The following is a 25,584-nucleotide window of genomic DNA, read 5'->3' on the forward strand; positions in this document are numbered from 1 at the left end:
GAAAGATTAACGCAGACTTAGAGATAAATAACGTCCAAACGAGACACTATTAAAGAGATACAATATCAGAAGAAGTTGGGAGAGGACAGGGGGTACCACGTCTTGTTCTTTCGGGTGCTTAAAACTAACCCTAAGATAAGGGACATTCGAGTAATTATCACCAAGACAAGACACTTCACTAAGGCTTAATGACCAACAGCAGGAGACCAGAGTCAATTCTAACCCAAGGAAACGATACATATGCTGAGTGTAGACAGCGGGAGGAGTGGCAGCGGTCAGGTTTATGCTATGCCGGTAAAAATAAGAACAAAGATATCAAGCATTGGTGTCTAACATATCAGCGATCTGTCAGAGAGAGAGAGAGAGAGAGAGAGAGAGAGAGAGAGAGAGAGAGAGAGAGAGAGAGAGAGAGAGAGAGAGAGAGAGAGAGAGAGAGAGAGAGAGAGAGAGAGAGAGAGTCTGAGGTAATTTACAGGAGTCTTGCCTTTAAAATGAATTCCTACCAAACAAACTATGAGTCCAGGTGAGCAAGTCGCGCCTCCAGTTGACACAGCCACAGTTCACCCAACAAAACGTACTGGAGAGAAGAAAAAGATAAAAAGGAAGTCAGACTTTCACAGATAAGATGACAGACCAAGATGAGGAGGGGGACCTGGATCCGCCATGTCGCTAGCCCTAACTATCTCGTCCCGCTGCTGGTCGCACCATCAAATTTATAAATCACAGTAGGACGGCCTCCGTCTTCCCTCCATCTCCCTCTCTTCCATCCCTCCTCACGACCAACCACCGCCGGGTGCGTGTGTTGGACTACTGAGCGCGCGACGGGAGGTTTGAGAGTTGGCCTAGAGTGAACGAGACAAGTGGCAGGTGGAGCATCTCAGAAAAACCTGTCACACGCTGACACAACAGACAGGACTTTATTGAGAAGATTAGGTGTGTGTGTGTGTGTGTGTGTGTGTGTGTGTGTGTGTGTGTGTGTGTGTGTGTGTGTGTGTGTGTGTGTGTGTACAGGAGCCATCTGGACGGTGCAGAAGTGTACAGGGAAGTACTTGAGTCTACTGGACAGCACATAAGTCACCTTGACAGGACAGAAGTCAACTGGACAGCACATGAATCCTTTGGACAGTACAGGAGCCTACTGATTACTATAATCTATCCAATGTCGTGTAAGTCTCATGAATACTACTAAAGTCCGCCAGGTACTACAGGAGTCTAGTGAAAACTACAGAAGTCTGCTCAATACCACAAGACTCTATAGGTACTACAGGAGTCTACTGAACATTGTCAGAATTACCATACACAAGAAGAGTCTACTGAATACTACAGGACCCTACTAGATACTACACAAGGCTACTGGATACCACAAGAGCCTGCTATATACAGCAGGAATCTGACGAGTACACGAAAATGGTAGTTTACGTCGACCGGAAAGGATCACTACAACGCAGCTAGAGTATCATGCCATACCGTTGTATCACACAGTGATAAATCATTGTAACTTTTCCCGAAACAAAGTAATTTATTATAAAAAAAGAGCAAATAACATAGAATGTTTATACATGCAAATTGTGGCTGATTAAATGGACAGTAGATAATGCAACTATTTAGCTTGCCACCAACGCCATTCATGAAGAGAAATTGTGTTACTTGTGGATGTTTCAGTAAACTGGAAATCCGTAAGAGGAAACCCGAGAAGACAAGCCCCTAAAAGTAGAAATCCTCAATGAGGGAAAAACCCATTAAAGAGAAAACCAAAAAAGGAGGAAACTTGTAACAATATAAACCTTTAAAATGAGAAACCACAAAAAAGAACTTTAATAGAAGGAAAAAAAAAATAAAGAGAAAATTCAAGAGCGGAGAATAGTTAAAAAAGAGAAAACTTACGAAAGAGAAGATTTATGGCGAAGTAAACCTAAGGAAAATGGAAATCGAGAAAACGAGAAAAATAAGTTATGAAACCGACAAAAGAGAACCTCCAGTTATATCACACAAGAAGAAACCCAAACTAGAGAACATTCTTACCGGGACAAATGGTCTGAAGACAACACGTAACTGAGGTGACTTTATAGAACGCGGAGTAACGAGGAAGACCACAGAAGGTGGGACAGACCCTGCGACTCACTCACTCAGGAGGAGAGAGTCAGCAGGACGAGGCGCTGAACCCCACCTCGTCATCATAAGAGGGCAAACAAAACCTGGTCCTGGGTACCTCAGGTCAGACGGAAAGAAGAAGAAGAAGAAGAAGAAGAAGAAGAAGAAGAAGGAGAAGAAGAAGAGGAAGAAGAAGAAACATGCGTGTATCGTAGGATTTAACCTATAACCTCCACTGGGAGGTCCTCAGTGCGTTGAAGGCGAGGGCAACGTACCAGGGTGAGGAGGCCGGTGAGGGGGTGGTGGGAGACCGTGACGGCGGCCATGTTCTCCATGTCCTGGTGCGGGATGCCCACATCCTCCTCCTGAAGCAGAGATCACACGGAGTGGTCAACAGGGCAGGTCATGAGGTCATGATGGGAGAGTGACACAGGAATACAATGATGAACTGCTACATGAAGGGCGCAAGGTTGATAATGAGGAGATCTAGTAAGAAATCCGAAATAGGAAATGATAAAGAGAATGATATGATTTTGATAACGTGATCAAGATGATTAATGATAATGGTTTACCAGAAGATTAGAGGGAATGATAAGGGACGGATCGTGAGAATACTGGCAGCGGCCTCTTGCTGTGGTGTACCTGCAGGCCAGCAATGCATGATGCATCCCGTCTATACCAAGTGGTAGAGACAAGCAGGGGATTATCAGACATTTTTGGAGGAGATTAAGAGATGGATTAATGCAGTGGATTAATGACGGGTATAGCAAAAAGGGTGCCAACTTGGGTATTACATAGACAAAAATTCAGGAGATGAATCTAGAGATGAGTGTGGAAGATTAGTGCTGGACGCTATCTATAGGGAGAGATCTACAAGTGATGGTGATCCTGGGAGAGGTCAGAGGTCAACTCACGTATTGGGAAGGGGTGACCGTGACCCCGCCTTGGTCGTCCCGGTCAGCGTAGAAAAGAGGGACGCGTCGGGCCAGGTCGAGGTTAGGTCGCAGGTTGATGACCCTGGTGGACCCGAGGGCTCGCAGGTGGACCGTCCGCACCACCTCCCGGTCCGCACTCCGCCTCAGCCGTGACCGTAACCGCACCACGTCGTATGCTGGCACTGTGGGAGGGTCAGACTGCAGTCAGGTGGCGGTATTAGAGGGGGAAAAATGGAGAGGAATATCTCGTATCAGCCACACTGGCCAGACAGTGGGAAGGCATGGTGTCAAGTGGACCATGTTACGTCTTGCTCGAAGCGGTTCGAGCCCATGGCATCACGGACACGAGAAATCATGAGAGAAAATACATGAAGTTTAACACTGACATACATGGCTTGAGAACAAGAGTCGTATACCGAATGAGACCAACAAAAAATATTGTATGAGAACTTGTGGTTCAATTCTGGTTTCAGTAATCTGAAAATATAGAAATATGTTTATAGTTTTTAACTATATTGTCTAATCTACGCCAGGCGAACTTCTTCTGTCGTCTCAGGAGCAGAACCAGAGTCGCGGGTGTAGACGAGGTGGACCTAAGAAGATTAGGGACCACTGGGAATCTCCCTCATAATGCCTTGCCTTCAGGTGATAAGGGAGACAAGTGAGGAGACTTGAAGCCAAACATGACCCACCCCTCATGACATCAGATGTCACACACAGCAAACCAGGGATCGGCTGTCAGGACATGAGATGTCACCCATAGCAAATCCCACCCACTGGTATCCAAGGAGTACATACCAGGACATCAGACATCACCCACACCAAGACCCACCCTGTAGTACCCAGGAAGCAATGCTCAGACATCACAAAAATGCCATTTGCAGTATGTCTTACAGATATCATTTACAGCAGACCAACAGGCCAGGTAGCTGGGGAGGCTAGGCCAGCACAGGGTAGACCATAGACCCAGCCTGATGTGGATGGAGGAGGGAGTATGTGGGGGGGTCAGGGCAGCGGCCCCGGTGTGAGGAAGGAGGCGCAGGTCGTCACGACGTGTTCCTGCCGCATGTAATGAGGATGAAGCAGTAACTCCACCGCTGCCAGTGTGGGCCAAGGACGAGTTCCGGACACAGGCAGTATTCCAGCAAAGTATTTATCCATTAGTTCATCCTGGGAAAACGTTGACACAGAGTCTAACTTCTTGATTATGTTTATGAAAATAACAAAAACAAGAGTAATGACGATAACACTAGCACTGCTACTGCAACACCACAACTACTACTACTACTATGACTACTACTACTGATAATTTCAATTGCCAACAAAAGAGTTAGAATATAATGTACTTTGTCTCCCAGATATTTCTATTTAACCCAGGAGGATCACAGGAGGCCGCCACCTCTCCTTAAGTCAACTCATGTTGACGTTACGTGTTTACCGTGGGTGGGGCCCAGCCCACTGACAACTACAAGCTCCGTTGTTGCTAAAGAAATGGGTAAAAGATTTGTTTTCTTACGATGATTTCGTGATATAAACAGACGAAAATAAAGTGGAATTCCTTATATACTGAGCTCAAGGACAGCAGTACCAAAGGCCAACAGCCGATATTGCTTATGTAAGGACGTCTGTGAAGCTCCCCAGATGATACAATGATGAGGTGGGAGGGTTACGGGTGGCGCCCCAGGTGTGGTGGGGGAGGGGAAGGGGGAAAAGGGAGGGGCTCTAACCTACCTCTCTAGCATGGCATGGGTACCATCCCCCCAGCAAGGCAGGGGAAACAGGAAAGTAACCCCCTTGCATGAGGGGACTTAAAAAAGTCACTCCCTAGCAAGGCAGGGGAGGTGATGAAGCAGCCTCCGTGCATGGGAGGGGCATCATCCCAGCTTCCCCGCCACCCATCAAGATGGGCGGGTATGTCGTTCCTCGACTCACCTCATCACCACAAGGCAACACCTCCTGTGTTTTATCACCCCGGGGAGGCGACCCACCCTGCCCTCCACACCCTGAGTCAGGGCGGAGGCGACCTGGACCTGTGGAGGGTTATCTGCATCATTAACACTGTATGACCCCATCATCCAAGGCTGACTTCACACCTGCTGGCCGCCCACATCTGGCCAGACACTAAGACAGTTAAGCCTTGGCCACACCGTCGTCGTCCATCCCAATCAAACTACCCCAGGATAAACCAAACATTTATGCTTCATTCAAAACTCCTAATTTCCACTGAAGTCTGTGAGGAACACACACTACCCTGGGAGCACCGACCCCCCTTCCCCCCCACCTACACCTTCCCCTTCCCCTGTTTTTATCCTTATCTACCGCCTGACCTCTGACCTCGCATCCGGAATGAAGACACGACCCTTAAGCTTGTTTACATTTTTTTTTTTTTCGTCTGGACGAGACGCCTTGTGAGCATCCTGGTTAGTGAGGGGACGAGCTGCAGGACCTCCTACCTGACGCAGGGCACCTACCTGGTCTGGAAGCAACTATCAACACACAGTCATGGCCGACTGTTGGCTAACGAACCCACGTAACATCAATATCAACCTAGGTAACGCCAATAACCACCCACGTAGCTCCAGTATCACCTTATGGAACACCAGTAACGACCCAATAGCCCAAGTAACGACTTACGTAACGGCACTATCGACCTACGGAGCACCAGTAACAATATGAAACTAAGATGTGATGATCAGTATCAGATCTGTAGCTTTTCAAGTACATTTCGTTCTTTGGATGTCTTTGTGATAGGAGTTGCAGAAAGGTGGGCACCTCATACACGTCACTGCCACGCTAGTTACTCCCAGAAACAGTCACTTTACTCCTCTGGTTGCAGGTGTTCCTGTTACTTAAGATACGGACTTGAGGAGTTCCTTAGTTACGAGAGAGAGCCGGTAACAGGAGCCCGTGGGAGCCAGACGATGGTCTGGCGTGGGAGGTGGCAGACCAGGCTGTTGGACCAGCTGCTGCTACTGCTGTCTTTTGTGGTGATAGCTGTAGTGGTGGCAGACCAAGCCGATGGATCAACTGTTGTTGCTGTCTCTGGTGGTAATGGTGGTGACGGCAGTGGTGATAACTGTGGTGGTGGCTGTGATAATGGTGGTGGTAGTGGTGGTGGTAGTGGTAGAGTTCAGGTGATGGTTTAGGTGGTAGATGGCGGTAGTAGTAGTGTTGGCACGTAGTGGTGTTAGTGTGTTAGTAATGATCTGAGTGTTGGTAATTGTGCTGGTGTTGGTAGTTATGGAGATGGTGATCCTGGTGTTGGAAGTGGTAGTATGTAGTGGTAGTGGTGTTGGTAAGGATGATGGTAGCTTTCTTCGTGTTGGCAGTAATGACTAATGATTCAAATAATAGTTTTTTGTTTCTTATCTGCGGTTCATATGTTGCTGACGTGTGTTGTTAGTGATTCATGTGTTAGTAACATATGTTGCTAGCGTTCCATGTGTAAGTAACATGTGTTGCTAGCATTCCATGTGTTAGTAACATGTGTTGCTAGCGTTCCATGTTTTGCTAGCGTTCCATGTGTTAGTAACATGTGTTGCTAGCGTTCCATGTGTTAGTAACATGTGTTGCTAGCGTTCCATGTGTTAGTAACATGTGTTGCTAGCGTTCCATGTGTTGCTTGTGATCCACGTGATCCGCGCATGTGTTGACAGTGGTCTGAATGGCTTATCACCCGCCTGCGGCTTCTTGCGGCAACTTCGGTCACCTCAGCATATGAAACGCCGACTGCGGCAGTCTGGTGGCGGCGATGGTAGGGGTAAATGGTAGGGGTGACCTCACGTCACCACTACGCAGACAATGAGACTCCTGGTGAAGCTGGTGATGATGGTGACACAAGTCTCTATCTGGTCACCGTCTCGCAGGCAGCAAGAACATCTACGTATCTCTTCCTTTCGGTCAGCAAATGCTCGGGTTCACCAAGGGTCACCCACGAGGATGAGAAGCGCTGGGTCAACAGTCATCAGGGAGGAGATACGCGAACTACAGACCCAACCATTGCAAGACACATGACTCCAAGGACCAGATGTGGACACCTGAACTGTACCTGGACCAGTTGTGGACACCTGTACTGTACCTGGACCAGTTGTGGACACCTGTGCTGTACTGGACCAGATGTGATGATCGGTCAGGACAGGGGCCATGAACGTGGACCGTCACTACCTCATCCCACACATGTACACTCCCGTAGTGAGGAAGTCAACCACGCTTGGTCTTCAGGATCTGCTGACCTGACCTGATGTTAACCTTTGACTTCTTAATCTCGGATGCAGTGCGCTCCGTGGGTAAGGCGTCTACAGCAATATCATTTTGAAATTACTAAGACAATGCATTATTCAGTGAGGAGAGAGAGAGAGAGAGAGAGAGAGAGAGAGAGAGAGAGAGAGAGAGAGAGAGAGAGAGAGAGAGAGAGAGAGAGAATCACTACGACCGACGTTCAGCACGTAGCGCGTGTCGCATCCCGAGATGCGTGAGAGTTGTTGCGTCCGCCGGTAATCTAGGCAAGTTACGGCCGGCAGGAAGGTCCTGTGAAGACGTTTACTGAGGCGGATGGTACAGTGTGGGAGAGCCGGCTAGGATCCTAGCAACAGTGGCGCTGAGGAGGACCCGACTGACGGGCTGCCTCGCTGGAAGCAGGAAACATCCCAACCTTACTCCTGGTCGTAAGTCTCTGGTGACACCAGCGTGAAAACTTTTCCTGGTGTGTGTGTGTGTGTGTGTGTGTGTGTGTGTGTGTGTGTGTGTGTGTGTGTGTGTGTGTGTGTGCCGGACACACACTAATTCTATTCCGCCCTAAGATAAAGTTCCTCATTATATAAATAAACACATGGTCATGGACAGTGAAGACGGTTGACTGCAGTCTCGTCCTCAGGTTACTCGTATCTTGCCCCAGCAACCAGCTGTGAGACGCCCCTCGGACACAGGGGTCACTTAATCCATACGAAAGGTCGTTCACATTCATGGGAGTTTTATGTACGTCCTCGTGACCTCTGAGGAGCCAGTGCCTCCGCTGTTTGATATGCAGGGACGAGACCGACTTACGGGCAGGGCTACAGGTGATGGCTGGCTGGAAAGCGGCAGGTTGTGTACATGACGAGCTTGTGTGGGTACATGGCTAGCCAGGTATGTACGCACAGTGACCGGGTGTGGCGTGGGTGAATGGCCTTTTGAGTGGGTGGATAAACAGGTGGGTGAGGCACTGAATGGCTTCTGTAAGTGGGAACGTTATCCTCTAGGTTGATGTCCCACTGACCGCGGGGTGGTTGGCTTCCAGCCAACATCAGACGCCGCTTCCAGGATGATGGAGACAGAATTGATTAGTGTGTGTGAACCCCGAACTTTTCCTGGTGCGAGAAACCCCACCTGCTGATCACTCCTTACTGTGTGGTTGTAGTCTGTGGTGCACCCGTGTCCCTCGCCCTGGGCTCAGGGTAGAGGAGAGGCGGCGGTGGGTATGCATGCTTGCGTCCGGTAACGAGGCAGTGTTTGCTAATGACGTATAATGAATGGACGAACGCCGGTCGCAAGATCCTCCCGACCCGACAGGTGGACGCGGCCCCTCAGACCATAGACCATAACATCTGATGCAGACATGACGATAGTCCGCGGGAGAACACACATGACTGCAGATGTTCTGCTGTTGTAGTTATGGTGTTGATAAAGGCTTGTGGCGGCAATAACAGGAAAATTTTGAACTTGAAATATGTAAATCGTTTAGTGCTGGGGTCCCTACAGATGTGCTGGTCAGCACCCTAGCCTGGCTGGCTCGAGGGTGCACAAATAGCCAGGTTGTTCCTACTGCAGTCTGGTCTGCAGCCTGTACACCCCAGTATCTTTACCCTGTAGCCCTTACACCCCTAGTACCTTTCCCGCTATAGCCTGAGTACCCTAGTACCTTTATTCTGTAGCCAGTACATCCACTTGTACATTTACCCTGCAGCCTATATATTCCCAGCACCTTTGCCCTGCAAACTGTATATCATCAGGACCTCACCTAGCAGTGTGTAGCATCTCTACCTTGCACCCTGTACACCCCCAAGGACATTTACTGTTCATCCTGTAAATCCCCAGAACACTTACATTGAAGCCTGTATATCTCAAACGCCTTTATCCTGCAGTCTGTACCCTCAAAAAATACTCTCAACTTCCAGTTGTACACTTGGCCACTCGCGACCTACAGTCTGTACAGTCTGGGACATCCTCAACCTGCACTGTTATGACGCGATCGTGATGTTGGGAGATCGTATGTCGTCAAGCAAACACCAGAAGGAAAGACGGTCCACAGGGAGTGTCGCGCTGTCGCACCTGTACACATCTTCCAGCGCTCGAGTGAGAACATTACTGTGACACGAGTGCAGCAAGAGGAGGAGAGTGAGTCAACCTGAAGTGCTTTGTCTAAACGTTTCATATTTGAGCAGACATCGGCTCCGTAATGGTCCTCTCGCAGGTCTGGCTCTCGACGACTTCAGAGGCCTGCGAGTAACAGCTGGACCACCGCACATACCTCCAGTGCTCCCCAGCTGGGACCAGGTACGTACACACCAAGGCTGCTGATACTGGGCCCCTGTACAAGGAGAGAGAGAGAGAGAGAGAGAGAGAGAGAGAGAGAGAGAGAGAGAGAGAGAGAGAGAGAGAGAGAGAGAGAGAGAGAGAGAGAGAGAGCAACAACTGAGAATAACATAACAATGATAAGACTGTGAGAGAGGTATGGGATAAGGACAGTGTTCCCCCGGTGCTGGGGAGACAAAAGCTGGTGTCACACACCTGCCATGCGCCGCATCACACGAGCCTAACATTCCCCGCTCCTGCCCCGCCATCAGCCCCACCACTGTCTGCAACAAGGCTCCCCCTTGGCCAGTAGTGTTCCATCAATTATGCATTCCATGAGACAGAGCGGTCGACAAAGCGATCTTTTTTCATTCATTGCACAGGTGGCTGGGGGAGGCTATAGAGCAGCAGACATGCATCCATTATACATTCCAGGTACAGAGAACGGAATATAGTATGGCAATATATAATCATGGAACTTATATTGCGGCTCAGGAATGAACGAAACACACTTTCATTCGCCAAGCTGGCCAGGGGCAACGTGGCAGCGGTCACTGTATACCTTCCGCGTTGTTGACACGACGACGATGAACTCACGGCCCGAGGAAGAGACGGCCCGAGTTCGGTACACTGGCTGGGTGAGGGAGGGAGGGAGGGAGGGTAGGTGTGCCAGGGTACCATACATCCCGCCGCCACAACCTTACCATCAGGGTCACCTGGGAATTGTGATCAGCACTTGGCGGGGACCCTGCCGGAGCTGGACGTGATTTATTGGGGAAACCTGGTGGCTTTCTTATTGTTCACACCAGACACGGTCTACAGAACAATGGGTTGTTCATCAGACACGGTACACAGAACATAAGGTTGTTCACCAGACACGGTACACAGAAACGGTACGCCATAAAGGGTACAAAGAAGGATAAGTTGTTCATAAAGATATTCGTTCAGTTCCTGGCCAGCTGGAGTGTCGAGTGTGAAGGAGATAAAGTTAAAAGTAGTTTGTAAATCTTTGGCTACTGACAGGCCAGATGACACTGCTGGGGTGAAGACGTTCGCGAGATGTGCTTGTGAAGTGTTCCGTTAGGTGTGGTGTCTGAGAGGGTGTGGCGAGGAGAGTTGTGGAACTCTAGTTGGAAGTGGTAGTGGTTTCTAGACAGTCTAGATCAAAATTCTATTACCTAGTAGACCTCTAGATAGTCCCTGTCTAAGATGTATGTGTGTGTTATCAGCTGGGTGTTTTTAGACGAGGAGAGGCATTGATCTCTAGACATTTGTTAGCAAATAAGGTCATCACACCGCCCTTTGGTTTCAAGGCAGCTGACCTTGAGAAACATTCTTGAGTTCTAACTAGTTCCATGTAGTGGATGGCGGGCGTCCGTAGCTCCCGTGGGTGAGAGGTTTTGGTAATAGCGTTTGGCGCGTTCAGGTCATGAGTCTGTCCTCCTGGTGTTTCCTGCCTGTGGTCCAGCCATCCAGCGGGTAGGAGCTGTGTTGTTCTGAGGAGGTAACTGTCATGTTTAGACATTTTGTGTGTAAGTGTAATCTTAAAGATGATGTATTCATGAGGCGAGGATGTAATATCATTAGTGTAAGGAAAGGATGGAGCCTTTGAATATAACATCGAGCATAAACTACAGCTATCTGTGATGTGATTTGAATATAGCACAATTCCATGCAACAGATAAAGAATTTGATACATTGGAAAAGTTTCTTTTCACAGCAGTGGGGGTTTCAATGCAGTTTACATGAGTTTGTCCTATTTACGAGAGAGAATGGAACTTGCGATTAAATCAGAAAATGGGTAAATATCCGGCATGACCTCGGAAACAGTTAGTCTCGTACGCGCAGCGGGGGTGAACATTCATGGACTGTAACACAATCAATCCTTTTTCAGCATTTTATGACAATGGAAAAGAACTGGAAAAAAATCTTCTTTGTCAATGATTTTTAAGAATCACAAAGAATAGGGATTAGTGGCTAAAAATCCAATAATCAATAGCATCAACTTAGGAAGGCGACCTTTTTCTTCTGGACACGTAATCTTTGTTTTCACAAACAAGATTGTCTCCTACTAAATTTCCTTCTACAAATTTTCCATACGAGGCATATGAATCTAATTATTCATATACATAACCCACGCATGCAGAGGGCTGCACATAGCTAGTTTTCCTCTTATTTCGATGTAAATACAACGATTGGCAGAAAATCACGAGAAGTGAAGATTTGTGTCCCAGATATTGCTATTGTTTGATCACTGACTGGGTCTCCTCGACGGGGAAATAGACTGTGTGTGTGTGTGTGTGTGTGTGTGTGTGTGTGTGTGTGTGTGTGTGTGTGTGTGTATGTCAGTGTCTGTCCCACACTGTAAATAACACACAGTATGCATGAAATGTATAATAATGGAGGGATGTGCTGGGATCTATTAGAATGCATTGGGATGTGTAAGTATGTTCTGGGATGTGTCATAATGGGCACAACCTGGGAAGGGTTGATTAACATTATATAAGTATTGTATATGAGTCTACACACTTGAGATCGTAAATACACCTCAAGACTATACACATTTATAAAAACATGTCTGCCAGGTTCGACAGGCCAAGTGAACTACTGAAAAATACAACTTTGTGATGTTATGTATACACCACCATAACAATGTTTGGACTTACAACTTTACAGAAAAAATTATATCGTTTGAAATTTCAAAAGATGTATTTGCAGACCGAGTTTCACTTGTCTTACGAAATGGTTACTGGTGTGGCGATAACAGAAATATATATATATCTTTTCTTTTTTTCTTTCATACTATTCGCCATTTCCCGCGGGGAAAATGAAACACGAAAAGTACCCAAGTACACTTTCGTGTAATAATCACACCATCTTGATCACGCGCAAAATTGTGATCCTTTCCAATATATATATATATATATATATATATATATATATATATATATATATATATATATATATATATATATATATATATATATATATATGCCTAAAGCCCAAACGTACGCACATACAGCAGAGGACGGACTGGTCTTAGACAAAGGGGCGCGTCGTGCGCACCACACATCTGATAATAACATGAAATTCTATACCAAAATCAAGCACCCACCAAGCAAGGATTCGTACCAGTCAGCCAGACCAAGCGAATGTAACGTGTGAAGAGTAGATCTGGTCAGGTCGACTCTAGGGGTAGACGTGATCCAGAGTATATGATCCTCGAGGGCGGGTAACATCCAGTCAGTACCACTACTAAAACTAAACTCATAATTCATGAAGAAACACTTTCCCACTGCTTGACTAGCGTAGCTCGAGAGAAGCAGCGCCAGGCAGGGGAGAGACTCAGCCATAGCCACATTACTAAGATGAGAAAGATTGATAATAACCTTGGTCATGTGAATCGACGTGGAAGACTCTCTGTAGGTCCTCTGTGCTCATCGACTGGTGGATCTGAGGAAGAGAAAACAGAGTGAGACACTGTGTGGACAAGGCATCATGAGGTACATAGAGGGAGGGGAGGAGGTAGTGCTGTTATTCCGTATTTCTGGGATCGCTTACGTTTGTATGTATCATGTGTACATGTGTGGATATTTGTGTATGTTCTGTGCGTGCATACGTATGTGGGTGTGAGTGTTCTGTGTGATTAATGTAAGAATAATGATCTTACTTCTACATACAAAGGGAGATTCCTATACTAGCATAGACCCATCTCTTTATTTTCGTAATTTTAATGTAGACTCCTGCATTTTCTCGTCGCTATGAACATTTTCTCCCTCCCTATCTAACTTGAGACACATGTTCACTATGTGTGTGTATATGTATGTATGTATGTATGTGTGTGTGTGTTTGTGTGTGTGTGTGTGTGTGTGTGTGTGTGTGTACATAATAACCTACATGTAAAAACCTACATATACAGTACGTGGGGAGGGAGTCCTACACTCGTGGGGCCGCCATCACTTAAACTTTCTCTGTTGTGTTGCGGTTGTCTGCCATAGTGAAGGTGTCTATGCTTTGAGTGACAGTGTCTGCCTGTGTGTATGTGCGTGCGTGCATGCGGGTACGTGTGAGCGCGTGCATGTGGCTGCGTGTGCGTGAGGGGCGCGTGCGTGTGTGCAGGTGAGCGGGTGCCGCCTCGCCTCGTTGCTACCTTCAAGGCTCAACGAAGTGTGTGTGTGAGCGTGAACGCCACACTTCCCTCACCTTCATACTAAGACCTATAGGGTGAAAAGTCATACTCCCTTCCCCTGCACACTAGGACCCTCGGTGTCGCTCCCCTGCTGCGACAACGACTCACTAACGAAGAAATATTAACAAAATTCCGTCTGTGGTCCGGGTCCGGCCACCTAACTTTTCCCGACCAACCCCGAATAATAGATGAACGGCTAGATTGACAGTGGACTAATATCCGCAACGAAGATTCGAACTTATGTTCTCAACCCCAGGCGGGCCCGTGAATACATAATGGTCAGCAACGCCAGCCACTGCAGCACAATATAGGATTATAGTCTCATGTCAGTATCCACAAGGGTCGTTAAACCTTTCAGTATAATGGGATGAACGGCTTTGCATCCTGAGCTGTTGTGTGTCCCAGTATTTAATGGTTACCTTGTATCTCGTCTTCTCATCCCTCTCTCATACACTGTAAACCTCCCTTAGCTACCCTGTCTTCCCACTTATCCCTCTCCGTCTTCCAACTCATCCCTCTCCGTCTTCCCACTCATCCCTCTCCGTCTTCCCACTCATCCCTCTCCGTCTTCCCACTCATCCCTCTCACACTATCATCATATGTTTCCAATGTTCCGTGACGTTTGGCTGCTCGTGTCAGGGTAGGTCGTCATAACTGCCTGTTGTCTCCGTTTTCTATATTCTTTCACGTTGTCCCTCCGTCACCCATCCATGTTTACTCTTCCGATTTATTCTCGACAACTACTGCACCTGAGAGAGAGAGAGAGAGAGAGAGAGAGAGAGAGAGAGAGAGAGAGAGAGAGAGAGAGAGAGAGAGAGAGAGAGAGAGAGAGAGAGAGAGAGACTCCCTGCAGTGCCACGGCACATTACACCTACGCCCTTCTATGCCATAAGCTCCCTTCAGACCACGTCAGAGGAACAAGTGGTGTGGCCGCCCTTCTTCCACTCCACAGCTTCCGCCTGATGCTTCATCATCAACATTCGTCGTGTAAACAAAGGGTTACTCCAACCTCGACCCATCTCCTCCATCACTGACCCACCTGTGTCGGGACTCACCAGACACCAGCGCCTCACTATTACTAGATTCTAGCATCTGCCCGCTGATAGGAATTGGGATTCGAACTGTGGTGTCTGTAAATTCGGTTTTCTAACTGCGAGGTTCATTGCATTTTCAATTCGTCATTTTTATTGGGTTTTATCTTCTGTTATCTTTCTAATTTCTGACTATTTTTCGTTCTTATCTGTGTTACCTTCCTCGCTGGTAACTTATCCTTGGGGCTGGCGACTTCTTTTTCTCCCTCCTTACGTCTGAATCATCGTCTTACGCACGACCAGTCGCACGCAGCGCTCCGAACAGCATGCCGACCGTCTCTGGCGAGGTGACCTTTGAAGCAACAATCCTCTGGGGGGAGGAGGTGGAGTTCCTTCCCTGCGGGGCTGCGTCATACCCAGGGGAGGGAAGGGGAAAGAAGAGGAGGAGGAGGGAAGAAGGGATAAAAGGGGAAATACGTCAACGAGAAATGGCCTTTGGACAACTAGGGAGCGAGTGATCAGCGTCGCTAAAGCATGGCTATTACATCTTGGTCATGACGTAGTTTGTGGTATGTTATATGAGAGATGTCTCAAGTGAGTATACGTCAGGCGGTGTGGAGTTTTAGACAGAGTTGAGGATGTGTAGAGCTCGTTAACTCACCAAGAACTGGCGAGCAGGAAGAGTAACGTGGGCTGACGAGGGGCAAGAAGAATGTAACCTTAAGAACAGTCTAATAAAGGTACAGTGCAGTACAGTGTAGTACAGTGTAGTACAGTGCAGGTGCGTAGGGCGTTGATCCACCTTCCAGTGTCCTGTACAACCGTATTCCTCACCCACGTGACCCATCCAGCTGTAGTCTTGCTGTACGAGTACGTATGACGTAAACCAGCGACAAATATCAATAGGAAGCTGACTGGTTTAAGAACTTTCGAGGCCATTTTGGATTTTCGTGTTAATTGACAAGAAGAAAAAAAGGAATATTGTTTTCTGGAACCACTGTAACGATATAGCTAAATCCTGGTGCACCCAACCCATAGGTCAAGGCAAGACTGCCTTGTTACAGGGAAGTTACTCTGTTCAAAAGCAGGACCATCACACACCCACATGGCCATCACACACCCGTGAAATGCAACGTTTTTAAAGGCAATACTTCCACCTTTTTCACCTACAACCTTCCCTGTTGGCACGTTTCTGGACACATAAACCATATACGAACCTAAGTAAACTGAGCCATTGGGAATCTGGGTTAAAAGTACGACAGAGAATCAAAATTGATTAAGAGCATGTATGCAGACGCAGCATTAGTCTTGTATGTTAGGGAGGTGGTGTATGATCCACGTCCTGTCCAAGGTGTAAACTACACAAACACATAATCTCATGAGTGACCAGGTATACATTACATAATACAATGTGTGGGTAGAGACGCCAGGCTTTGGCGGCGCTGTACACAGAACTCAGACAATATCAAGTTGAAGGGTTAATCGTGGGTGTCGTCCTTGAGGGTCCCCCTACATCTGCCGGTACCCACCAACCTCCTCCCCAGTCACCCTCACCTGTTGACACACACCAGCATCCTCCCCAGTCACCCTCACCTGCCAGCATCCCCAGCACAAACCCCCTGAACATAACCCCTCCCTAGCATCATGATAACACCCACTCCATACATGACCATAACCCCTCCCCTCAGCATTACGGTAACCTCCCACAGACCAACCTCCTCGCGAGGACCACAACGCCCACATCCTGGTGGTAGTTTCCCTGTGCTCACGTTGTTAGTCCTCACCTGGGAATTATGTAGGAGAGAGAGAGAGAGAGAGAGAGAGAGAGAGAGAGAGAGAGAGAGAGAGAGAGAGAGAGAGAGAGAGAGAGAGAGAGAGAGAGAGAGAGAGAGAGAGAGAGAGAGAGAGAGAGAGAGAGAGAGAGAGAGAGAGAGAGAGAGAGAGAGAGAGAGAGAGAGAGAGAGAGTTTCTAATTTGCCTGTTGTTCAGAAACATCTGTTATCTATATATCGACGTCCTGTGCAGAACTAGCCATATCTGGGTCAAGTGTGCTGATCCCTCATGATATGTGACTGTTGCTGGCAGGGCCTCGTCCAGTCGTGTATGTTGGAGAGAACATATCGCCATACGGAAGGCGAGCGAAAATGAATGGGGTAATTACATTATGGCTTCAGGGTAATCAAAATGTCTATTTTTTTGTAACTAATATTTTGCCGACGGCTGAAAGTAACTCCTTCTCCAGCTTCCTCTCCGTTAGATCACTCGCCGTTCCCCTGAGGGGCTGAGGGTTCCTCCTTCAGCCAGACAATTACCGGAAACCAGGATTCTTTAAATGGTGTCATCATTCTCACTGGGCCTGACGTACACTCCATGGCAACTGTGACAACGTTAAACCTCCAGGTCGTGTAGTCAGTGCGCGTCTGACACAATGTCACTGGTCTTCACAGTACGTCAGGGCGGCGAGGGACCAGCCTGGGAGAGTAACTGGGAGGTCCTCTGGTGTGGAAAACCTTGACGTAAGTCTTGTCTGGGGCGCCGTAGAGGAAGCCAGTGAACCTGACGGGGTGGATGTCATAAGGGAAGTCAGGAGAGCTGGGTGTCACAACACACTCTACCAGTGACAACCTGGATATCACCAGGAATGGTGGCGCACGTGACGGGGAAGTCAGCCCGGGTCAGGAAGAAGACGGAGGTGTCAGCCAGTGTCAACTCCGCAAGATAAGGTCATGTACACCCCATCACACGTCATCCCTAATGGACCGTCAGCCTCCCCCCCCCCCCATCCCCCACCCTCAGATGTATATCCATAAATAGACTCATGCGGAATTGACTCGTTCCGTCTCATTTTACTCCCAGATGTACAGCTGAACTTGGCATTTACTCAAAGGCGTATGTCTTGATAGTATGACTAACTCGGACACATACAAAACACCTCGAACGAATGAAAGACGGGCGATGACCACCTTGTGGGCTGTGGCTCCAAGATAAAAAGAGAAAAAGAAAGAAAAAGTAAAGTTCTGACATACCCACAGAGTCGAGATGCCCTTCAGGAAACACATCACGCTTCAGGACCTTCCTCAAACACACACACACACACACACACACACACACACACACACACACACACACAAACATCATTAATTCTTCATTTTATTGCCTCATTAGACAACGCAAATGAGGAAGTAAAGAGACAGGTCATTAAAGTAGTGACAGGGAAGGGTAGACAGAGGCGACCCGTCCAAGGGGGTCAGAGGACAATAGATTTATTGTCATACTAGTGAGTCCTTCTGGTTAGGATATTACTTGTGAGTACCTCTAGCTATGGTAAGGCTTGTGAGTGCCTGTGTCTCGTGAGTGCCTCTGGCTAGGATAAGGATAGTGAGTGCCTCTGGCTAAGGTAAGGCTAGTGAGTGCCTCTGGCTAGGATAAGGCTAGGGAGTGTCTCTGGCTAGGCTGAGACAAACATTTATTCCAACATCTTTTTTGATTGCCTTAGAATCATAAACCGATTCATATGAATAAAATGTATTTACGATTTGATTAGAAGGTGAAGAAATGAATCCGAAAACTTGATAACCAATGATAACCAAGTGTTGAATTATTCCGCGGACGTGCGAGTCGCCACAAAGTCGTTAGATAACTCACAAGACAGGAAGAGTTATCTTAGAGGGGAATGATGTTGCGAGAAGACCTTATGACACGGAGAACTGGAGGACAAGGTGAGGAGAGATGGGCCCTCTGGAGACCCAGCCATGGTCTTCCTTGGCGGGAGAGACCCGTAGGACCTGTACACCATCCGGCACGAGAGGCAGAGGATCATGATAAATGTTTCGTTAACTCAAGTGTGAGGATGTTGTCTGGTGGCGAGGGGGAAGGGTGAGGGTGTAGGAATGGCAGGGAGTGGGTGGTGAGACTGGGATAGAGAAGGGCAGTGGTGGTGATAGTGGGAGAGAGAGAGAGAGAGAGAGGTAATAGTGGTGGGAATGTGTGTGTGAGAGAGAGAGAGAGAGAGAGAGAGAGAGAGAGAGAGAGAGAGAGAGAGAGAGAGAGAGAGAGAGAGAGAGAGAGAGAGAGAGAGAGAGATGAAGTGGTGGTGACGGTGGGAGAGAGGCAGTGGTGGTGACAGTGAGAGGGTGGGAGAGAGGCAGAGGGAGCGTGACCAGAGTTAGTGAAGGTGAGGGTTACTGTGACAGTGATGAAGATGGCACCACCAACTCCACCGTTGCCGAGGCTAAGAAAAAGTGAAGATGACATGCGGAAAGTAACCCCCCCCCCCCACACAAGGACCATCTTCGTATCTATAGGCCATAAACAATGATGCTCGCTCTCTCACTTTCATATCGCCACTTTCTACTATGTGTGTGTGTGTGTGTGTGTGTGTGTGTGTGTGTGTGTGTGTGTGTTCCATTACTACGTGTGTGTTACGGGAGAGAGTTTTACACTAGTGGTACCCTGTCTCTTAACCTTGTATATATGTACCATGTTTGTACTCCAGTGTACTTACACAGACACACACACACACACACACACACACACACACAGACACACACACACACACACACACACACACACACACACATACACACACACACACACACATCAGCCTTGGCCAGGTACCCATTCATCGACCAGCCCCGAGGGGTAGATGAAAACCTAGATTGGGTGTGAGGCCGACTGCCGCGCCCAGGATTCGAACCCATACGGGTCCGACCCCGGCTTGGCCCGTGCTGATGAATGGTCTGCGTATGTGTAAACAATACACGATACATGATAACACACAGGTAGCCAGGTGGTCAGGACCGGGTAACTAGGTAGTCAGGACCAGGTAAAAAGGTGATTAGGACCAGGTAACCAGGTGGTCAGCAACAGGTAAACAGGTGGTTAGGACCAAGTAACCAGGTGGTCAGGACCAGGTAACCAGGTAGTTAGGACTAGGCAACTAGGTGATCAAGACCAATTAAGCAGGTATCTCGGACCAGGTAAACAGGTGGTCAGGACTAGTTAACTAAGTGGTAAAGACCAGGTAATATTTTTCTGTGGCAGAAAGAGTGGTCAGAGGCCGTGGCGTCAGTATGGTGCACTACCAGCAACAACAGCAGTAGCAACGGCAGTAATAAGAACAACAACAACAGTGGAAAGAACTACACAACCTCAAGAGCTCCAGTGTCATACCAGCCTCCGTGGCTGCACAACAATACACAAGTCACGGTAGACGCTCACACCTTACCTGTGTGTGTGTGTGTGTGTGTGTGTGTGTGTGTGTGTGATGGGCCGCACCAAGGCCATGCACTCACCTCACAAGTGCAAAACATGATTCACAACACAGCAACATTCCCAGATCTACCACATATACAATAGACAAAAACCATTCCTCTTAATGCCTTACATGTTAATGATTCCCAATGCATTAGAGGTTTGAGAAGGCCAGTACCCTCATCAGGGAAGCGATCTATTCATGACAGGGCCAAGGAATGCATCGCGCAATCTTTTTTTCTGTAACCTTCACTTATGGTAAAAACCTCCTGGCCAGGATCCACCCACCACGAAGGGCACAAGAAAGGAAGTGTCTTGTTGCAGATGTTTTCTTCACCGTCGCCTTCTACTACTTCCTGAAGGTATTGTGTCGATGCTGCTGAGGATACATCGTTAAGGATGTGAGCGTTGCCAGAGGACCTAAGGACCTCGCTAACTTCCAGAGGTATACCGATCTCTGGGTCAGTGTGAGGATATCTCCTAAACTGTCCATTAGACAGGAAAAAATCTTTCTAATGTTTTCTTTACCGTCACTTTGTGCACACGGGGGGAGGGCCTCCAGTGAGAACATTCTGTGTGTGTCTCTTGTGAGTACCTCCCACGAGAACATCCTGCAGGAATCATGAGGCGCTGAGCGACCTCGTCGAGAGATGTCTTGGGGTGAGGGTGGGGCATGGTCAGTGGTGGTGCCTGTTTTATAGCGCCGTCGTGAGTGGTCCGTAAGACTGTGGACGGTCCTTGGGCCAGGCTGGACGTGGGCTTTGCCAGCCCCCCCAGCACCCAACAGTTCCTAGTACGGCGGAGGAGAGCAGGAGCAGGGAGGGGCTGGTAAGGGCTGAGGAGGACGGGGAAAGCTGGGCAAAGTTGGGTAAGTTTGGGAAGAACAGTGTTGATGGTGTGGGTGGGTTTGGTGTAGGTATATATGGTGTGGGCGGGGACATTGTGGGCGGGGACGGTGCGGTGATAGAAAGAGAGAGAGAGAGAGTGGAGTAGTAGTAGCACAAGTAGCAGCCACTTGAGGGAGAGAGGTTGCTAGCATGACCCGGAAGGGACAGAGTGTAAAAGAAAAAAAAAAAACCGTCGAGATATTCACAGATCCCAAAATGTTCTGAGTGTTTCTCTCCTTCCTCAGTGCGTCTTAAACTGATCGGCGGTAGACAAGCTCGCCACAGCCGACTTCAAACCTCAAATGTTCAGAAAACATCCTCTTCTGAACAACCTCACCACGAGTCCACACAAGATCCAAGTACACCAAGAACCCCAGCCGTGAGCGTCCCCGGGTTAGAGGCAATGGTCCGTAACACTGGCTGCTCAGTCCGTGCCTGGAAAAAAAATCCTCCGTGATTTCCACTGTGTTGTGAAGTTTGAAATACTGTTGTTGGCCAATCCGCCAGGAAGCGTGCAGCGCCGCTGCCGATGGGCACTACAACCGATGACTGCTGGACTGGGAGTGGTGGCCAGGGCTGGACGGCTGGACGGCCCCTCCCTGGAAGTTAACACGTCTGGTCCAACCAGTTTTTGCGACCCACTTACCCAGTGCGTTCCTTCTAATGTCATAACGTCTTTGGTGGAGCAAAGTCTCTCAGTCTACCAGCTCCGCCAGTACACCTACTGTGTCACCCACCGGGCCATGTAGATGAAGATACTTCCTTAGCCTGTGTTGTAGCACAATGATGTCATAGTGTGTGGTGGAATATGGTCGGATATATTTTGTATTCCCTGGCTGTTTGATCGGATGTATTGAATATCTATATCGAGAGAATAAGAGGCTTCTTGAAACACATTCTATATTTTCTTTGTCAAGATACTGGAGTCGGTACCACATATAGTTATTAATGTGGTCTCGAGTCTAGAGCACGGTTCTAAACTACATATACACGTGATGTACGTCTGTGAGCCGTGGCTGTATATGGTGTAGTTTGATAAGATACAATGTGAATGACAACGTCCGGATCAACGACAGAGAGTGAGCTGCACTTAGTGAGCTGAGAGAGCTAGACCAGCTGACTCTTGTGTATGCTGAGCTCTGAATCATCACTGCTGGTCTCCCGTCTGTGCCCCGATCACAGGCACAGAACAGTGTCTTTTTTTCTGTTTATTTATGATAAGTGATGACATACAGTTGTAGCACAGACTGTAACTTCTTGGATGATCACTTCACCGGTAATGAACTGCAGTTAACTGATAACTGCATAGTTCATGACCTGATTAATGATATTGAGAAGGGTTCACTGTAGCGGGTGTCGGTGTGTGAGGTGACAGACGGAGCTCAGGTTCATCTCCTGATCCTCTGACTCTCCCAACGACGTCTCCTGACGATGAAGCTCTCGAGGACTGGCTGATTACTGGCCCCCCCTCACTGTGTGGCCAGGTCACGCAGCACCCGACACGCCACACACACACACACACACACACACACACACACACACACACACACACACACACACACACTACGTCTCCTGTGTGTGTGTAGTGATGGCAGCTCGAGGGCTGCGGCGCCACTTCGATGTGTGCGTCTTTCCTTCCACAACCGCAGTGTGGAACCTTGAACTCATATCGTCCAGCACACACACGACCCTGTCCCCGTGTAGGAGGTAGGTCTGTTACCATCATTAGGTGAATGAGCGACGCTCCATTTTTTTTTGTCTTAGCGAGACCCGACCTTCATACGTACACCAGAGTCCATGCGCAGAGAGAGAGAGAGAGAGAGAGAGAGAGAGAGAGAGAGAGAGAGAGAGAGAGAGAGAGAGAGAGAGAGAGAGAGAGAGAGAGAGAGAGAGAGAGAGTCCTTTAATCTTCTTGGCAGGTAAGAACCTACTCTGAGATGACTATGACACCACACACTAACTATAACCAGCACCTTCACATTGCTTATGAATATGATCTATGACTGACTTTTTTGTTCCATGATTCTCCTGTGGGTAAAAAGGGAAATTAAACTAAGGGGCTTCCCCTCAGCAGACATCAGTCAGCAAAAAAGACACTGTCGCTGCTCTTGCCTCACGTGTCCGACGCCGCGCCCCTCCCTGGATCCCCCTGATGTATGGAGGACTTGTGTGTGTGTGTGTGTGTGTGTGTGTGTGTGTGTGTGTGTGTGTGTATGAGTACTTAACCTCTGGTACATTTTCTGAATCCTCCAAGGACAAGTCAACAAATACAATCATCTTTTGCTCCTCTAAAGTTAAATCAGACGCATTCTAACTCTCAGAATGTTATCTGTGAGTCACCACGCCTGCACCAGAGACAAGAGTGTGTGATAGAAGACCTACAACTCCTTGAATAATACTACAGTCGGACGTAAAAAAGAGAATCTAGTTCAATCTGAATTCTTCACGGTGTGTCGCTAGCTCATGCAGCGTGCGTGAAACTATTACGACCAGAAGGACATAGCGAGGGGCATTATTCGTGCTAACGGGAGAAACCGTTTTGTTCCAGGCTCGGAACTGGAAGACTGGAAGGAGAGTAAACTGGAAGATTACTGAAAGCAAAAGTCCCAAACTGAAAACTTGAGTCTAGACAGACAGTAACTGGAAGGTCATTCATAGCACTGAACAAAAACTTAAGACTGGAAAACTGGAATGACCATATGTGGAAGATACTCTCGAGCAATAAGGTGGACATTTGAATGAAAAATCCAGAATCGAAAGACTGGAAGGCCATCGATAACGATGACGATGACGACTCGAGATTTATTGGTCGTGGGGACCGGGGGCTGCGTCCTTCACCGCCTCCTGGTGACGGGTGGCTCTCGCTCCGGTCTGCCGTCGTAGCTTCTGGTTATAATGTTTTTTTTTTTTTTCATGTGTGTGATGATAGCAAGACGCTACACAATGCTGCTCTCGGCTGATACCTCGACCACTGACACTCCGCCCAGCTGAGGGCTGACCACACCCCCTTGGCTACACACTCTGCTCGTCCTTCATTCATGAGCTCTTGTTCTCCTCCCCATGCACGCACTTTCATCGTTCTTCGTTCTTCTTCTCCCTCAAATTCTTCCATTTCTTTTCTTGTCCTTCTCACCAACTCTCCTTCATTCCCCAAACCCTTTCTTCCACTTCCTAGTCTCCTGCAGGAGGCGCTAGAGCCGCTACGGCCGCGGGTCACAGCCTTGTGGACCATCATAACACTGCGGTGGTGTCCGCGGTGGGAGGACGCCATCAGACAGCAAGGCTAAGGCCGGCCTCTGGCAGCTCCTGGTGCCGACCACAGATCATCATCATCTCTCCAGATCTCGACCCCATTTCCAGAAGCAGCTTCCTTAACACTGTTGTAGTATGGCCATATGAGAAAACGGAAGTCAATGCACATGCGTGTTCTCCAGCCGAAAACATTGATAAAGAAGAAAGAGAAAAATCAAACGAATCAGTCATCCAGCGAAGACGAAGGACACCAGACGGTAACCGCAAGGCAATGGAATTTATCCCAAAATAAACAAAAGTGAAATTCTGTGGGGCTTTTCAAGGACAGTTCCTCCCTGAGTTAAGAAAAAAAGAAAAAGGATCCAGGTTAGCTATTTGTTTTTACCAGCTGAAAACAGAGAATTAGATCTTTTGTTTACACATCTAAAAATCAATTTAATCTCTGTTCTTATGTTTTGGGGAAAAGTGTCTAGTTGGATAAGCTGTAGTTTGACAGGAAAACGTTACATAATCTCTCAACATACACCGACCTTGTAACCAAGACGCTACCGATTCCCTGCCATGATCCACCAGTCTGACGACGGCCCTGGTATGACCATCAGCAGCCTGGCTCCTCACTCTGCACCACACCTTGTGGACTGTGACGTATGGTGATGTGACTCGCAGGACCAGGCGCGATCACTGGTCGACAAGCGTGGATGACCAGATTCCTCGACCTGTACTCCAGGCCTGGAAGAACTGAGCGGGTACTCACGGAGACACACAGACAGTCACCCGTCTTTGCTGGTGCCAAGTCCCCGAGCGGTGGACCTGACGGCCCACGCCACGCACACCGTATGCCGACCATCCGTCCCCCAAGAGAGCCACAGGGACGCGGGCTGGGGGTGTGTGACTATCCCGCAGAGAGCCACTGGGACATGGGCTGGGGGTGTGTGACTATCCCGCAGAGAGCCACAGGGACACGGGCTGGGGGTGTGTGACTATCCCCCAGAGAGCCACTGGGACATGGGCTGGGGGAAAAAATCGAAGGTCGGGTCTTGTTGCTGCCAACGGTGACGTAACACCGCACACAGAACGTCGGTAATATAACGCCCGTTACCGCTGTGTGACGCTGAGGTTGGTCACACTCCACCCACTAGTTATACAGAGCGTCGATAACGTAACACCCAGCACTGTTACACTGTGACGCTTAAGTTGGTTACGCTACCACCGCTGGTGTAATGGCGGTGACGTAACATTCGTCACCGCTGTGTGACGCTGAGGTTAATCACACTACGACCACTGATAACATAACACAGAGTAACGCTATGTAACGCTATAACTTCGCTCTCTCTGGCACGACGTAACGACCAACACCACTAGTAAGGATTCAGGGTGAGGCCCTCTCACACAACACG

General features: G+C 48.3%; 1 protein-coding gene across 1 annotated transcript in view; it reads right to left on the bottom strand.

The window, feature by feature from the left end:
- LOC139762000 (A disintegrin and metalloproteinase with thrombospondin motifs like) overlaps window positions 1–25,584 on the bottom strand; it is a 181,672-nt gene that overhangs the window by 33,724 nt on the left and 122,364 nt on the right. The window contains exons 4-6 of the mRNA XM_071686780.1: window positions 12,965–13,028; window positions 3,006–3,208; window positions 2,367–2,456 (exon numbers count right to left, since the gene is read on the bottom strand). Coding sequence (XP_071542881.1) covers window positions 2,367–2,456; window positions 3,006–3,208; window positions 12,965–13,028 — 357 coding nt within the window. The remainder of the gene's footprint in view (window positions 1–2,366; window positions 2,457–3,005; window positions 3,209–12,964; window positions 13,029–25,584) is intronic.

This window comes from Panulirus ornatus, chromosome 42, assembly GCF_036320965.1.
Source record: "Panulirus ornatus isolate Po-2019 chromosome 42, ASM3632096v1, whole genome shotgun sequence".
In the NCBI taxonomy this organism is placed as follows: Eukaryota; Metazoa; Arthropoda; class Malacostraca; order Decapoda; family Palinuridae; genus Panulirus; species Panulirus ornatus.